At 37.9% G+C, this 16532-nt stretch overlaps 1 protein-coding gene across 17 annotated transcripts in view; it reads right to left on the bottom strand.

Annotated features, from left to right (window-relative positions):
* SMAD1 (SMAD family member 1) overlaps positions 1-16532 on the bottom strand; it is a 76821-nt gene that overhangs the window by 34569 nt on the left and 25720 nt on the right. For 16 of the 17 annotated variants that reach the window (XM_072724760.1, XM_072724765.1, XM_072724761.1 and 13 more), the window contains one exon: positions 9690-10272. In XM_072724760.1, the coding sequence (XP_072580861.1) occupies positions 9690-10089 (400 nt within the window). In that variant the 5' untranslated portion in view covers positions 10090-10272. Of the gene's footprint in view, positions 1-9689; positions 10273-12770; positions 12967-16532 lie in introns of those variants that run through there. The other variant, XM_072724768.1, reaches the window with a different exon arrangement.

Genomic DNA, 16532 nt, shown 5'->3' with positions numbered 1-16532 from the left:
TAGGGAAACATGAAGGAAAAAATATCCAAGGCAAATCCACTCTGGTGTCTTACATATGTTTTCCTTTACTTTACAAAAAGCTGCCCAAAACCACTTATAGAAACCAGTTAGACATAACTGAAGATCCCAGACAGGCAAGCAGGTAGGTGGTCAAGGGAAGGTGATATGCGACTCCTCGACTCCTCGTGTGAGAGGGTTAAGACCTAAGAACAGCAGCCTGTCTTGGGGAGCAGTGTTAGAACTGAGGCAGTGGTGTAGAATGAAAACCTCATCTTCCATCATAAGGTCTGCTAAGATTCCAGAGCATAAAACTGATGATACAAAGAACTGGAGGAAAATCTGCCAAACAGTCCTCTGTTGCCCTCAATCTTTTTATTTAAACATGGCCCCTGTTTCTAGACTCTAGACCTGTTTTCAGGAAAGCTGCAGTTACTTCCGTTATATAACCCCTGTCACTCACAGCAGTTTTATGAAGAGTGGACCCACAACAGAGTATTACAGGCTTTGGTGCTAAGGTCATAGGAATGGAGAAATCCTGTGGAGGGCACTGACAATTAGGAAAGTAAAAGAGTGAGCGGCAAGTAAAGTGTTTATCTGCCCACCTCCCACACATGGGGAAGCACTGCTGTTGACACAGAGGGAGCCCAGGCCAGACTAAACTCAGGGGAAACAAAAGTATGCAGCCTTTCAAACCGGTCCTAACACCAATATCTAAAAACTACACTAATTTCCAGCCAAGCTGGCAAATTAACAAAACTGGTTGGTTTTTTGCTTTTTTTTTTTTTTTAGCTTTCCTATTCTTCAGGCTCTCTGAGATGTTTAACATAGGGCTCGTGGCTGCCCAAAGTACCCCAGCTCTCTTTAAAATAAACATCCTCTCTTTCCTTCCCTATCTCTTCCCCAAAGAAATATCATTTTTCCAAATATCAGGACCAAGGTCTGATGATTTGGCTAATTCAAGACTATCAGGCAGGGTGGTGAGTTTTTCAGAACATTTGCATTTTGAAGTAGAAAAAGACAAAAGAACAGGACACACATTTTGCGGAAAAGAAATCTCCAGTCTTCTTTGAGCCTTTTGTTACCTAGTACCAAGGAGGCTGGAAGTTAACATTGAGATACTCAACCTAAGAACGTTCTATCCAACCTTCCCTTCTGTTTCTCCCACTTTTGCAAGTATCCATCAAGAGCACAGGACACTCCCATATGGGGCAAATAAGCTATCACTCCCCTACTCCAACCACATAAAACATCCCAAACCTACAAAAAAAAAAAAAAAATCACTATTTGTGGATGTTCCACATGTAGGGACAGTAAGTCAAAAAGCCAACTCACAAACCTCATTATTTTACTCAGTTAGTCTTGGAAGATAAGCTTTCCCTTTTAATTTAAATTATTTTCACACAATTGCAATCATTATATACATTACTTCTTTCATTTATTATGAACTTTTTATGATTTTTGAAATTGTTTTTCATAAGCCATATTTTTTTTTAAGCCATAGTTTTTTGTGTTTTGTTTTTAACAACTGCTAGCTGGTGAGTGTTCCTTCGGCCCTAATACATTACCAGTGGTGGATGGAAGAATGTTGAATTTTGAATGAATCAGAAAGATGTGAAAATACCTTCTCCTGCCCACCTAATGTTGCAGAGGTAGAAAAAGAATGAAATATAAGATAATAGTTAGGAAATCAAAAAGATGACAAAGATACCTTGTATAATCTGTATATTCTTAATATTTCAAATTGGAGTATATTTGCCAACAGAAAAATTCCATACAGAAATAAATCACATAATTGTCCAGATATCTGGACCTCAATATATGTACTTATGCAATTTTTGTAAAAGTAACATATAGTAACTTTTGTAACTTTTCATATGTTCAATTAATACATTAACACAAAACCAATGCCCCAAATAAAGCACTAAAAACAGTTGCTCAGGAAAAAAAAATAATCAGAATAAACTTCAGATTTTGCCTTTAAGAATATGCAATCTGCTAAAAGACTTGAGTATAAAAATCCTACTCATGATTATATTCCTTCATCTGTTTCTAGTAATATGGTAGATGATAGGGATCCCTGGGTGGCGCAGCGGTCTGGCTCCTGCCTTTGGCCCAGGGCGCAATCCTGGAGACCTGGGATCGAATCCCACGTCGGGCTCTCGGTGCATGGAGCCTGCTTCTCCCTCTGCCTATGTCTCTGCCCCCCCCCCCTCTCTCTCTCTGACTATCATAAATAAAGAAAAATTAAAAAAAAATATGGTAGATGATAATGATGAAATTGTCAAACACAAGCCAAAGGCCAATGATAATGGCATGGAGAAAAATCCACTACCTAAACTCCATGTCCATTTGGTTGTGTGTTGAGCTTTTATAGAAGCAAGATCAGTGATCAAACAGAATGGAGCTCTGAGAGGACTGAAGAGCAACTACAAAGGCAGGGACATTCTTGCCCCTGGGTATCCCAACTGCAGTCAGCCTCTGCAGAGGGTCTCAAGGTCTCTTCCAACTACCCACCCTTCACAGGTACAGATTCCTTGAAACACTTCTTAACAGCTTTCAAAACATTCTTCCTTCATCTAAATATTGTACACATTTCTCTTCCACACTGGAAATATTAGAGAACCACCCAGACTCTGACAGGAACATACTGTAACTACATACAGGTATGTATCTATCATAGTAACTCTTATGGAATGCATTATGTGCTAATTTTCCTCATAGTTTTGACCTTCCATTTTAATTTGTTTTCCCTGGTCTACTTTATTAGTAATACTTTCTACTTTCCCATATATCTCCTTATAAACGGATTTAAAGTCTGTGTACAATGAAATATACATAAACCTACAGATCTGCACCACCACACAGACTGGAACACAATTCCAGATGTGTTAGAGTTGAGTGAGTTTTTTTTCTTTTTTAAAAAAATATTTTATTTATTTATTTATTTATTCATGAGAGACACACATTGAGAGAGAGAGAGGCAAAGACACAGGCAGAGGGAGAAGCAGGCTCCGGGCAGGTAGCCTGACGCGGGACTCGATCCCGGGTCCCCAGGATCAGGCCCTGGGCTGAAGGTGGCACTAAACCGCTGAACCACCTGGGCTGCCCAAGTGAGCTTTTCTGTAGCCACTCTCAAGGCTTTAAGAGTTAGCTGCAACCCCTGTCCGGATTTCTACTATTTGACTTAGCAACCTTGTGCTATAATTGTATACTAGCCCTTCTTGGGTGGACACAGTTCCTGAGGAGTTGTATATGTGCCATAAATGTTTAAATAGAAATTTAGATATAATTATAAGGTGTGATGGTTAATTTTATGTGTCAACTTGCCTGGGTTCCAGAATGCCCAGATAGCTGCTAAAACATTTTTTCTTCAGGCTGTGTCTGTTGAGGGTGTCCCCAGAGGAGATTAGCATTTCAATCAGTAGATGGAGTAAAGATGATTGCTCTCACAAATGCAAAGTGGGCATCATCCAATCTGTTCAGTGCCTGAAAAACACAGAGGCAAGGGGAGGGGCAAACGTGCACCCACCCCCACCCCTGTTGATCTGGGACAACCATCTTTGCCCTCAGAGGTGGGTGCTCTCAGTTCTCAGGCCTTTGGCCTAGGACTGGGACTTATACCACGAGCTTCTTGGTTCTCCAGACTGTAGACAACAGATCACAGGGATTTCTGGCCTCTATATTTGTGTGAGTCAATTCTTAGAATAAATCTCTTCATATACATATATATGTCTCTATATATCCTATTGGTTGTTTCTCTAGAGAACCCTAATACACAAGTCATAATGTTTTATTTTAACTTTTATAGTTAATATTGTTGGCTAATTAATCCCAAATCTTCAGAACACTCACAATGATTATATCTTGATATCTGGTTTACAATTTCCATTATCAGAATCTTATTAATCACCACTCAGATAAACTTAAGAAAAAGCCAATACTTCCTCTCCACTCCCATCCTCCAAATGAATATACTAACACAAACCTAAGAAAAATAAAAACCAACAACTTTACTTGGATGTAAATTTCTGTTATCACTGCTCAAGTGAAAACAGATTCGCAATATGAAGAAACTTTTTTTTAAAAGACTTTCATTTTGGTTTTTAAAAATATTAATCTTAAGTGTGCCTGGCTGGCTCAGTTAGTTTAGCATCTGCCTTTGGCTCAAGTCATGATCCCAGGGTCCTTGGGATCAAGCCCCTCCCTGCTCAGTGGGGAGCCTGCTTTTCCCTTTCCTGTTCTTTTTGTTTGTGCTGTCAGAAAATAAATAAAATATTTTAAAATTAAATAACAAAATATTAATTTTATTAAATCTCAATCCCTAAGTATATATCTTTTTAATAACCTGTGTGGGAAATAACAAGTGCGCACAGAGCATCTCTGCTGTATTTACCAAAGTACGATGGTTTTGAGGAAAACCACTAGCGTGATTGAGTCATGAGCTGAACTAAGGGCTTTTGCACAGATCACGGTTTTTAAAATTGAGGTAACTATAGATTCATTCACATGCAGTTGTAAGAAATAATACAGAGAAATCTTGTCAGTCCTTAACCCAATTTCCTCCAATGGTGACATCCTACAAAACTAGAGAACATCACAATCAGAAAATCAACATTGATAGTCAAGACACAGAAAATTTCCATCAACCCAAGGATCCCCTCATGTTTTTGCGCTTTTATAGTGACACCCACTCCCCTTCTGTCCATCTCCTTCTCAGCTCTTTGCAAGCACTAAATTCGTTCTCCATTTCTAGAATTTTAAGACTTTCTAAGGTAAAATTTTCCAAGGCAGGAATTACATGGTGACTAAGGTAGCCAAAGAGTCAAAACTCGCATTCAGCCAACAGGTGAAGAGTATTTTACATGTATCTGAATTTTAACAGCTGGGAGCCATTACGCTGAAAATAAAAGCACCCAAAGCGAGCTCCAGAGTGTTACTTTAAAGATTAAAATTAAAATCTCAGAATTTCAAGCTCAGGTTTAGTATGGTCTTTCAAGTTGATTAAAGTAGAGAAGACAGTTTCCAAAAGCCATGTGAAAAACATAAAAAATAAATAAGGCAAAATGACAGGAAGTCTCCATAAAGGCATGTTAGTATCAACAGCTAGCAACTGAATGGTCTTCTTAACACCACAGTTAGATGACTGACTTTACCACTATCAGCATTTACTTTGGTAAAGAAAAAGAAAACCTATATTTAACTCAACCACTAATAAGCAGCCTTGATTCTAAAGGCTACCAAAAGTCCAAGTAAACAGTCACCTGTTACATCATCAACAGGGTCACAGTGAGAAGCTTGCACGAACTTTCTTTCCTGTAACTGTCACATTTGTAGAAAAGAAATCCTTAACGTTTACTTTCCCAAAGATACATTTTCGGTAATGGTCAAGGTAGTACCTTTCACCAAAAGGAAGGTTGTTTCCCTTTCACCCTCTTTACCACATAGTTAACAACTATGATGAATACAAGTTGCTGCAAAGTGCTTCCGTAACTTCCAGTCCCTCCCACTACAATTTTTAGAACTTTTTATTTTTAACAAAATAAATGACATAGGTTAAAGAAAAAAACCACAATTCCTTAAATCCATAAAAGTACTTTTGGTTGAACAAACAGTATCAGGTAGCCAAAAGAACAATTATAAAATCTGCATTGGGCCAAATAACAAAGCATTCCTTTCTCTCTGACTCTTCCACCCCCTTAAAGACACCATATGCTATTTTATCAGAGTGCCGATCTTAATGAATATCAGAAAGAAGGAAAATTCTGGAAAGAGCAGGTCAATTTTATACCTGTAATAAAACATGCAAAGTTTAAAAATGCGGAATGCCTTTCAAAGACAAAACCTTTTAGCATCTCTTTTCAATAAGAGACAACTTCATATAACCAATTGGACTTTATGACTTGCCTGGATACCTTAAACCAGCAGTTCTCAAACTGTAGCCTGTGTCAAATTCACCCAAAGAGCTTGTCAAAACACTGATTGCTGGCTCTATCCCCAGAGTTCAATCCAATAGGTCTGTGGAAAGGTCTAAAATTTTGCACTCCTCAAAAGATGATCCCAGGTGATGCTGATGCTGCTGGTCTGAGGAGCATACACTTTGAAAACCACTACTCTAAACCTACAGACACCCAATTTTTGTTGATTTTTTCTCTAGAGCTCTCAACAGGGATTTCTGCACAAAACACCAAGTTTGGGAGACCTAACTATCTTATGCTTAAACTGCTCAATTGCTCTTTGAGGTAATTTATGTAGTTCAAACTAATTCAGTGTTGAGCTGTTTATCTGCAGCTTAGAATTCCAGACCCCGTTTACCCTAGTTCACAGAAACGATAACCAGGTGTGCTCCAAAATGCCTACTGAACTCTGGGAGAGTAAGGGGATTAGGCTCCCTTGTACTTCTGGTAAGACTTTTCCCCAAAAGGTGCAGGGGCAGCTTCATAGTGATCTCTGGGAAAAGTCCATCTGTTCTTATCCCCACATCAACCATTTTACAATATGTAGAAGAACTTTAAGTAAAATCCTGGTATGTTCAAATACAACAGACCTTGGCCTCAGCCTCAAAGAACTTCTAGAACTGTTCTATGTTTCCTGACAAGATTCTTGGCTAACAGGCGGGATGAAATGACATTTGTGCAGTTACAAATGTCTTATTTTAGCTGGTTTTCCACCACATCCCTATCAAACCTTTTACATATAACTTATTAAGAATAACACAATCATCTCATTTTTTAACTAAAAACCTTTAACGTGTGTCAGAGATGTTACTAGTAATGTTAGGTATTTCACCATTAGCAGTAAAATAAATGAATAAATGAAATAAACAAAGGAAGATGGTGTTTAAAGGATACAGGCAAGCTGAAAATTCATCTCCAAAAAAATGTCCATACAGAGAAATTAAAACCAGTATTTTCATTTAACAGCAAAAATTGACTGAGCCATGCTAGTTGCTAAAGTAAAAATGCTAATAATATATATGGTCCCTGTCCTCATGGAGCTTTACTTACTATTTTGCAAAAAAGACTAACAGAAAGATAACTGTAAATGTGAAGAACATTACGAAGAAATTCAGATATGGAAAGGATGTATAAAGAGGGGGTCCTCAGCAAAGCTGACCTCCACCAAGCTTAGAGCTAAAGGATAAATAAGAGTGAGCTAGGCAAAGTGAGAGGGAATGAATTAGAGATGGAGGACAAGAACACTGAGTGTTCCCACACAACTCAAACACATGAAACATGGAAAAGTGGGAAAAGCAGCTGGAAAGGTTAGGCAGGACCAGAACCTGCAGAGCCCTGCGTACAAGCAATAGGAAGCATGAAAATAACATGATCATAACATGCATCTTAAAAAAAAAAACTCTCTCTATAGTGCAGATATTGGCCTGATGGGTGTGACAGATTAGGGACACAAGACGCAATACTGCAAGGATGGACTGGAGTGGCAGGAGGGTACACGGAGGAAATATAAGGAGTCTTAGTTGTCTGACACACAGGTCACTTAACTCATAGGGACCTCAGTTTCATCACTAATGAAGTAGGATTAGAATCTTCCCTGTGTATCTCTCTTAAGGTTACTATGCTGATCAAAAAAAAAAAAAAAAATCACACACCTAAATAATCTTGTTTGTATATATTACTTATACAGTACTTTTTTTCTTCTCCAAAACTCTTAACTCCATCTCAACTTCTGGCTAAAAGACCATGTATCTCTGCATTGAGTTTTTGCTTTTTAATTTATATCACAGCACGTATAACAGGCAGAAAAGAATATCTCTATTAGAATAAAGAGAATTCAGCAAAGTTGCTGGAAAAAAGCAAATGCAGTCCTAGCCAAGATCAACTCTAACAAAATGTTACTTTTACAATAAAAACCAACCTACTATCTAGACATAAATCTAAGAAAAGACCTACAAGAACTTTATGAAGGACACTTAAAGAAAAAGACCTAAATAAATTTAGAAAAAGCATAATTAAGTCAATCCTTCCCACATGAAACCAATGAAATTCCAAAAAAAAATTTCCAGAGGATTTTTCATAAAATTTGATAAGGTAATCCTAATGAATATAATATGTAAATCACAAAAACATAATGTTGAATGAATAGAACTTGTGGAAGGCACTATGACTGATGCCCTGGGTTGCCAGCCCAAGCCCTGACTGTAAAGGCCAAGAGTAAAACCGAGCCATTCCCAACCTTCCTAGGTCAGCATCCTAGGCTCTGTGTCCTCCCTGCAAGAGGAAAGATGGGTTTTGTGAGCACAGAGCTGTGTAGATTAGAATGAGTGAAGGCAGTCAGGTGGGTTTCACTGCTGCCTTTTCTTCCCTCTGAATGTGAGAACACCAAACCCTGCCACTGCTCCTGGCTCTCTGCCCTGGAAATGGGCTAATAAATCCTTTTCCCTCTTGAAAGAAAACAAAACAAAAACAAAAACAAAAAACAAACAAAAAACTTGTGGAAGGCTGTTCCAGTATCATTAATAATATATCTAAACATATAATATTACATGTTGTCATGGATTCATACAAGCAAGTATGTATGTATACATATGTAACAACAGTATTAAAAACATGCATGGGAATGACAACTCTAACCAAAAAATTCAGAATAGTTACTGAAAGGGAAAAAACGAGCAGAGAGGCCTAGAGTTTCAGTTTTATTTGTAATCTTTTATTTCTTAAACTGAGTGTATGCAAAGATGTTTATTATATTATTCCCTAGTCTTTAAACTTTTTGTAGGTCTTAAATATTTCATTAAAAAATACCCAAAACAGAATGCCTTTTATTTGAGAACCACATTAGCACATGATCTAGCATAGTAGTTCCTAACATCAGTTCAACAGCTACTCAACACCATATGAAGTATTTGTTAGAAACATGGGCTATCAGACTATGCCCGAATCAGAATTTCTGGGAGGGGAGCCATGTGATTCTAATGCACAGCCTCATTTGGGAACCCCTGGTAACCATAAGCTATTAATAACTAATCCATCAACAAAATGGGTTCCAACATGACAAGAGATATATTTAAGTGCTTAAGATTGCCTAATTACTTTCCAATTGATCCAACTGTCTAGAATGTGGATTCTAATCTGAGGAAGCAGAACCATAAACATTTTAAGGTACATCCTTTACTATGCCCCCCCCAACAAAAAGGTCATAGTTATAAAACACTATGAATATCCTATAAAGTAATAGCATCTGATGATTCCACAGCAAAACATAATTCCTTCATACCCTTTGCAACAAAATTTCACCAGAGGTGATAAAAGATGCTCTCCTTAAAAATAAAGTGGTACACGACATCAGCAATTGCAAAAATGTATCTCCCTCAAGTAATGTAGACCCCATGTTTCTTTCCTTTCTGAATTTCTTCTCTTGCAATAAAATCACAGCTAAGATTATTAGAGAAATTCACAGAACCAATGAGAAACATAAAAAATAAACTTAGAAAATGATTGATTGATTGATTGATTGATTGAGGTGTTAGTGCTGCTATAACAATTTGCCCTGTTCCTGAGAAATAAAATTAACTAGAGAGGACTAAGTTCTTAGAATGTACGAAGCCCTTAAGGGCTGACATATTTTCCCTTAATATTTAAAAATCACAACTGAAAACACTTGAAAAGGGATTATTTTCCTATTTTAAACAATATGAATCAGCTAAATGTGTCAATATAAAAGGATTCACTTACCAGGGCTTTCTACACGCTTATAGTGGTAGGGATTGATGCATACCTCCTTCTGCTTGGAACCAAAAGGAAACTCACAGCATTCCAGTGGTTTTAGTTCATGGTGGCTCTGAAGATCGGGCCAGCGCCATACACGGCAATAAATGACATGAGGCAGTCCCTTCCGGTGGGAAACTTGCAGCCTGCCATCCAGGGAGCGGGGAATGGTGACACAGTTACTTGGTTGCCCTGGGCAGCTCAAGGCTTTTTCCAGTTCCTCCATGGCACCCTTCTTTTTCTTCAGTTTTTTCACCAAAGCATCAACAGCTTTCTCTGCCCATTTTTCTTCTTCATCACCCTGTTTCCACCCAAGGAGTCTCTTCACAGCAGGACTTGTGAAGGAAAATAAACTTGTCACATTCATAATGACTGCACTAGTTATAGACTCCTTGGGTAGGGCAAAATAAAGAAGTCTCCAAATGCAAAAGGACAAGGGAAGAGATTTCACTTTATTTACATAGGATTCTCTTTAGCTGCTCGGTTTTGAGGTTCCGAAAGGCAGAAATCACCATTCCTGGTGTTTTAAAAAATAATCCAAAGCCAGCACCTAGAAAGGAAAAAAGGAAAAAAAAATTTTTTAAATAATCACTACCACAAAACTACCATTCATTAAGCAACTGCTATTGTTGCTGTTTTAAGTAATTTTCTGTATTAGATATGCTACAGACTGAATTATGTCCCCCCTAAAATTCACGCGGAAGCATAATCCCCAATGTGACTATATTTGCAGATGGAGCCTCAAAAGAAGTAGCTAAGGTTATACGAGGTCACAAGATTGGGGCCATAATCTGGTAAGAGCGGTGGTGTGGTTAAGAGGAAGGGACCCCCTCCATGCACATGCAACGAGGAAAGGCTAGGTGAGAACACAGAGAGAAAGACAGCCGTCTACAAGCCTGGGACAGTGCTCCCCAGAAACCAAACGGGCTGGAACCTTGATCTTGGCCTTCTAGCCTCCAAAACTGTGAGAATAAATTCCTGTTGTTTTAAGCCACCCAGTCTGAGGTATTCTGTTGTGGTGGCCCAAGCACACTCACACACTCAGTATTTAGTTTTTCTTAAACAGTCTTTTCGGAGAGGTTATACAATTGTTGCCCTTCTACAGAAGAACTGAGACGGTTTAAAAAAAGTAGTAAGTTACTGTTCTGAGATAGAAGCAGTAGACATCTTAGTGCACAGAAGTCCAAGTTCTTGACAGATATTTTATTGCTTTATATTTAGATTTATAGGCTCTAACAGGCTCTAAACATGTATTTCAAAAACACCTCAATCAACAAAAACTGAAAGCAACAGGAAGAAAAAATACAGTAGTCTTAACATCTGTTTTTGGTGTGTTCCTCAAGTATCTCTCTTATGCTAGAAGAAAAAGTAGTTATAGTTATACTATGTAAACATTACAGTATTTTAGGGTATTTATTCAGTCAACAAGCCTGTGCCTATGGGCTATAGGGCAAGTAAGGTAGGAAATTTATTTGGTTTTTACTGATATGAAAGGAATGAAGCACATGAACACATACTCTACCAAATTCCTTAGTCCAGCTGTCTCATTTAAACCTTCTAATTACTCCTCCCCAGATGAAAACAGAAAAGGTAAGGAACCTTCAAGAGGATAACTTTACACCAAGTCCAGCTACGATGCAGTAGAGCATGTAACACATCAACCTCCCAAAATCACTAATACAGCTAATAAAATATAAACAAACAAAAATGTCCCACTTTAATTTTAAAGACATCAGAGAGCAGTCAAGGTCCTCAGGACTAGAGAGGCCAAGATGCTGTGAAGGGAAAAAGCAATGAAGTGAGCTGAACCTTTTTTCCTGCTCTTCTTCTCAAGGCACTTACCAATGCCTGTGCTATAAACAGCAAGAAAGCTGGGTAGCCAAGCTGAAGGAAACTCAAGAACAAAGCAGAGACTTCAGTGGCCTCACGTAGTGGAGGAGACAAAAAACAAAACAAAAAACTACAGTGGAGGGCATGCAGAGAAGGAGGTCCTGGTGAATATACTAGGCTCTCAGTTGAGACCCTCAAGAGGTATACACTCATGTAAGGGCAAAAATGAAATGGACCAGCTTTTATACTAAAACACAGTCTGAAATCTTTTTTTTTTTTTTTAAATCATCTCAATACTAGACTTGATCAAGGTGATGGGAGAAGAGGAGAAAAAACTGTTGCAGAGGCACTATTTGTAGATACTGGCCAAGGATTTTCCAAAACTGTCAACAGATATCTAGACAGAGATACATGAAACTCTACAAATCCCAAGATGGATAAATACAAAGAAATCCATATTTCTGATGTGTCATATCCAGTTAAATTGCTGAAAACCTGTGACAAAAATCTTTAAAAAGACATTACTCTCAAGTACAATAAGGCTGACAGCTGATATTCCAACAGAAACAATGGAAATAAGACAATTCTGAGTGTGACAAATGTAAACAAATAACTAGTAACTTAGTAATCTATAGTTACTGGAAAAATCATGCAAAGGTGATTGTAAAATAAATGTGTTTTCCAACATACAAAATCTGAGACAAATGACATCCAGGAGGAATTTGTGAGACAGAAGGAAAAAGATCCCAGGAAGAAGCAAGGAATGGCAGGAACGAATGAAGAGCTCCAGAAGGGTAAACAAAGGTAAGTCTAAATGAATACTGACTTTACAAAACAAGAATAGGAATCTTTTATGGTATTTAAAAAATAGAACTAGGGCAGCCCAGGTGGCTCAGCGGTTTAGCGCCGCCTTCGGCCAAGGGCGTGATCCTGGAGACCCGGGATCGAGTCCCACGTTGGGTTCCCTGCATGGAGCCTGCCTCTCTCTCTGCCTGTGTCTCTGTCTCTGTCTCTGTGTCTCTCATAAATAAATAAAATCTTTTTTTTAATAAATAAAATCTTAAAAAAAAGAACTAAAATGCATAACAAAAAAAAAAAGTAGAAAGGGGTAAATGAAATTAGTGTTCTAGGATCCTGTATTATCCAGGCTGTGATAAAGCACTGAATTATTATTGATACAGTCTTGTCATAATAAAAAAACTACTGAGAGAGGAGCACCTGGGTGGCTCAGTTGGTTAAGTGTCTGACTCTTGATTTTGGCTCAGATTTTGGCTCAGAGTAGTGAGATCAAGCTGCAGGTCAGGCTCTGTGGTCAGGCTCTGTGCTTAGTGAGGAGCATGCTTCTCACTCTCTTCCTCTCCCTCTGTCCCTCTACCCACTTGCACGCATACACTCTCTCCACAATAAATAAATCCTTAAAAAATAACAAAAATAGAGAAGTTAAAAAATATGGAATTATTTTTTTTTAAAATATGATTAATCCAAAGAATGTAAGAAGAGAGAAAAAAAAAAAAGAGCAAACAGGACAAATAGAAAATGGTAAGATTTAAAAAAGAAAAAAAAGAAAATGATTAAAAAAAAAAAAAAAGAAAAAAAAAGAAAAAAAAGAAAATGGTAAGATTTAGATCTAATCCCAAAAGTATCATTAATTATTTAGATATAAACAGCTTAAATATGCAAGTAAAAGATGGATAAGGATGGATGGTGAGCACCATTTAACCATACTGTACTAACAAGAGACACATATTAAATACAAAGGACAGAAAAAGGTTGAAAGAAAAAGGATAGTAAAAGATAAACTACACATATTCTAACCAAAAAAGCTGCTGTAACTATCTAATCAGACAAAACAGACTTTAAAATAAGAAGCATCACCAGAGATTTAAAAAGGAGCATTTCATAATGTTAAAAGTTGATCTACCATGAATATAGCATAATCCCAAATTTTCATGTAACAGTGTCAAAATATATAAAGCAGAAGCTGATAAGTAAAATAACAAACAGACAAGCCCACAGTCTTAGTGGGAGATGAAAATAGTAACTGATAAAACAAGTCAACAAGAATCAATAGATATTTTTTAAAAACTTGATCCAATTCATGTACATAGATCACTACACTCAATGACTGTAAGAATACATAATACTTTCAAGTGCACATAGAATACTTACCCAAATTGACCATACAGAATATGTCCTTTGATCATAGTACAAGAAATCCGCAACAAAAATATTGTTCTTAGAAATAAATGCACTTAAATAACTCATGGGTCAAAGAAGAAACTACAGTGAAAATATTAAAAATATTTTTAACTTAACGATTACAAAAATACAACACATCAAAGCTTGCAGGAGGTGACTCAAGCCACACTTACAGGGAAATTTATACTCTTAAATGCACATATTAGAAAAGACAAAAAAAACAATGAAAATTAATGTTCTATGTATCTACCACATACACACAAAAAAGAACATTAAATTAAACCCAAAGAAAGTAGAAAGAAATGAGAGCAAAAACGGGGGCAGGGGGACAAGGGAGGAATTCTAACAGAGAAAATCTACAAAATCAAAGTTGCTGCTCTGAAAACACTAATAAAATTGGAAACTTTAGCAAGACTGATCAATAAAGGAGTAGGCACAAATTACCAACAAGAGGAATAAAAGGGGAAAATTATCATGGATCCTCAGAAGTTCAAAAGATAAGGATTACAAACAGGTGTTACAGCAAACGGTGCCCATCTGCAGCTACTCTGTGGTAGTTACATGTTGTATTCACTACTACAGGAAAGTGATTGAGGAATTCCATCTTATCTATCCCCTATCTTTAGAACCCAGCACTGTACCGGGCACACAGCAGACTCTCAAATGTTTAATGAATAATTTAGCTCCCTGAAGAATCAGAAGGCCAAATGTGGAACTTCAACTTTATTCAAGAAATGTGAATAAATATTGCTAAATATACATATTATACAATGGGCTGTAAGGAGCCCATTGTCTCTTTTTATTATTTTTATTTTTATTTATTTATTTATTTATTTTAATAAATTAATTTTTTATTGGTGTTCAATTTACCAACATACAGAATAACACCCAGTGCTCATTCCCTCAAGTGCCCCCCTCAGTGCCCGTCACCCATTCACCCCCACCCCCCGCCCTCCTCCCCTTCCACCACCCCTAGTTCGTTTCCCAGAGTCTTTATGTTCTGTCTCCCTTCCTGATATTTCCCACACATTTCTTCTCCCTTCCCTTATATTCCCTTTCACTATTATTTATATTCCCCAAATGAATGAGACCATACACTGTTTGTCCTTCTCCGATTGACTTACTTCACTCAGCATAATACCCTCCAGTTCCATCCACGTTGAAGCAAGTGGTGGGTATTTGTCGTTTCTCATTGTCTCTTTTCTTAAAGAACTGTACCCAAATTTACTAGTCCTTTTGAAGCTGATTTTATTTTCTTTCAACAGAAAGGGAAGGAGAAAACAAAACCATGCCACTATCAAAAGTCACAACTGGTGAGAGTGTACCTACTAAAATAATCATTTACTTTTAGGTTAGCTTTGCAAAAGAACAGGACGACTTTTTTCTAGTCCTCTAGTAACAAATTACAAAGGGAATATATTTCTTCTTATTCTATATGGCCCCTTCTATTCCAATAACTGCTTTTTTATATTTTAGCCAATGATTTTCAAATAGAAGGGAGTAGGTTGGGATCCCTGGGTGGCGAAGCAGTTTGGCGCCTGCCTTTGGCCCAGGGTGCGATCCTAGAGACCCGGGATCGAAACCCATGTCGGGCTCCCGGTGCATGGAGCCTGTTTCTCCCTCTGCCTGTGTCTCTGCCTCTCTCTCTCTCTCTCTATCATAAATAAATAAAAATTAAAAAAAAATAGAAGGGAGTAGGTTTATAGAAAAAGTCACCTGGGGCTATTTCAAACTCTGTTAGTGATGGGTTATACAAGGCACGTATGTTGAGGCGGGCATGAGATTAAGAACCACCATTTCAGACCGTTGTTTCTACTATTCAAATTGACAATCATTCAACAAAGCTATACTGAGTGCCTGCTAAGTGTTTGGCACTGTCTAGACACAGAGGCCAGGGGTAAAAATGTCTACATCCTGAAGGGGCTCACAGGCTAGGAGAAGAGCCAGTGAGTAAACAACTAACACTCACAGGGGTAAGCTGGTGTCCCTGCTTGCTAACGATAAGGGATGGGGCTGAGAAGTGTTAGGCCATCTCCAGGGCCTCATTGCAAGGCATGTGTGGCTGTACCAAGGTAGACCACGCGTGCAGGAATAGAAGGGGAGGCCCAGGTGCTGTGCATTTGCCCACCGTGAACTAACTATAGCACTGCATGATGAAAGCTCTAAAACAAGTATAAACAATATATAAAAGAAGAGGAGAACAATTACTTCCAGGGATTTCAGGAAGTTTTCCCAAAAAGGAAATATCAGACACGTCTTAAAAGCTGAGCAGAATTTTATGAAACGGAGCTAACATTTTGAACTATCACTACACAACAGATACTGTTCCTAGCGCTTTATATCTCCTAACTAATTTAACCTTCACAACAAATTGAGTAAACAGTATCATTTCCCCCATTTTACAGGTAAGGAAAGTGAAATATGGAAAAGTTAAATAACCTGTCTAAAGTTTACACACACAACCGTATGCCAGACTCAGGGTTTGAATCCATGCTATTTGGCTCTAGAACGTCAATTTTTTAACTGCTTGTTTAATTTGCTAGCTCTCACAGACACAAAGTAGAAATGCTGGAGTTCAAGGTGGCTGGCGATGACACAAGGCTACTAAGAAGGGCAGAGCAAGACTGTGAGGGGACTATGACGCATCTTATCCTGCAGACAAGTGGAAGGTTTTGTGTCAGATCACTGCTGCGATTAGCTCTACGTTCAAGAAAGACAGCCAAGGTGATCTCAATACAGGAAGGCTTCTCCAAACAGAGAACAAAAAACAGACTACTGCCT

The sequence above is a fragment of the Vulpes vulpes genome, chromosome 10 (assembly GCF_048418805.1).
Source record: "Vulpes vulpes isolate BD-2025 chromosome 10, VulVul3, whole genome shotgun sequence".
Taxonomy (NCBI): domain Eukaryota; kingdom Metazoa; phylum Chordata; class Mammalia; order Carnivora; family Canidae; genus Vulpes; species Vulpes vulpes.
The sequence above is the reverse complement of the archived record's forward strand: the minus strand, read 5'-3'. Positions and strand labels throughout refer to the sequence as shown.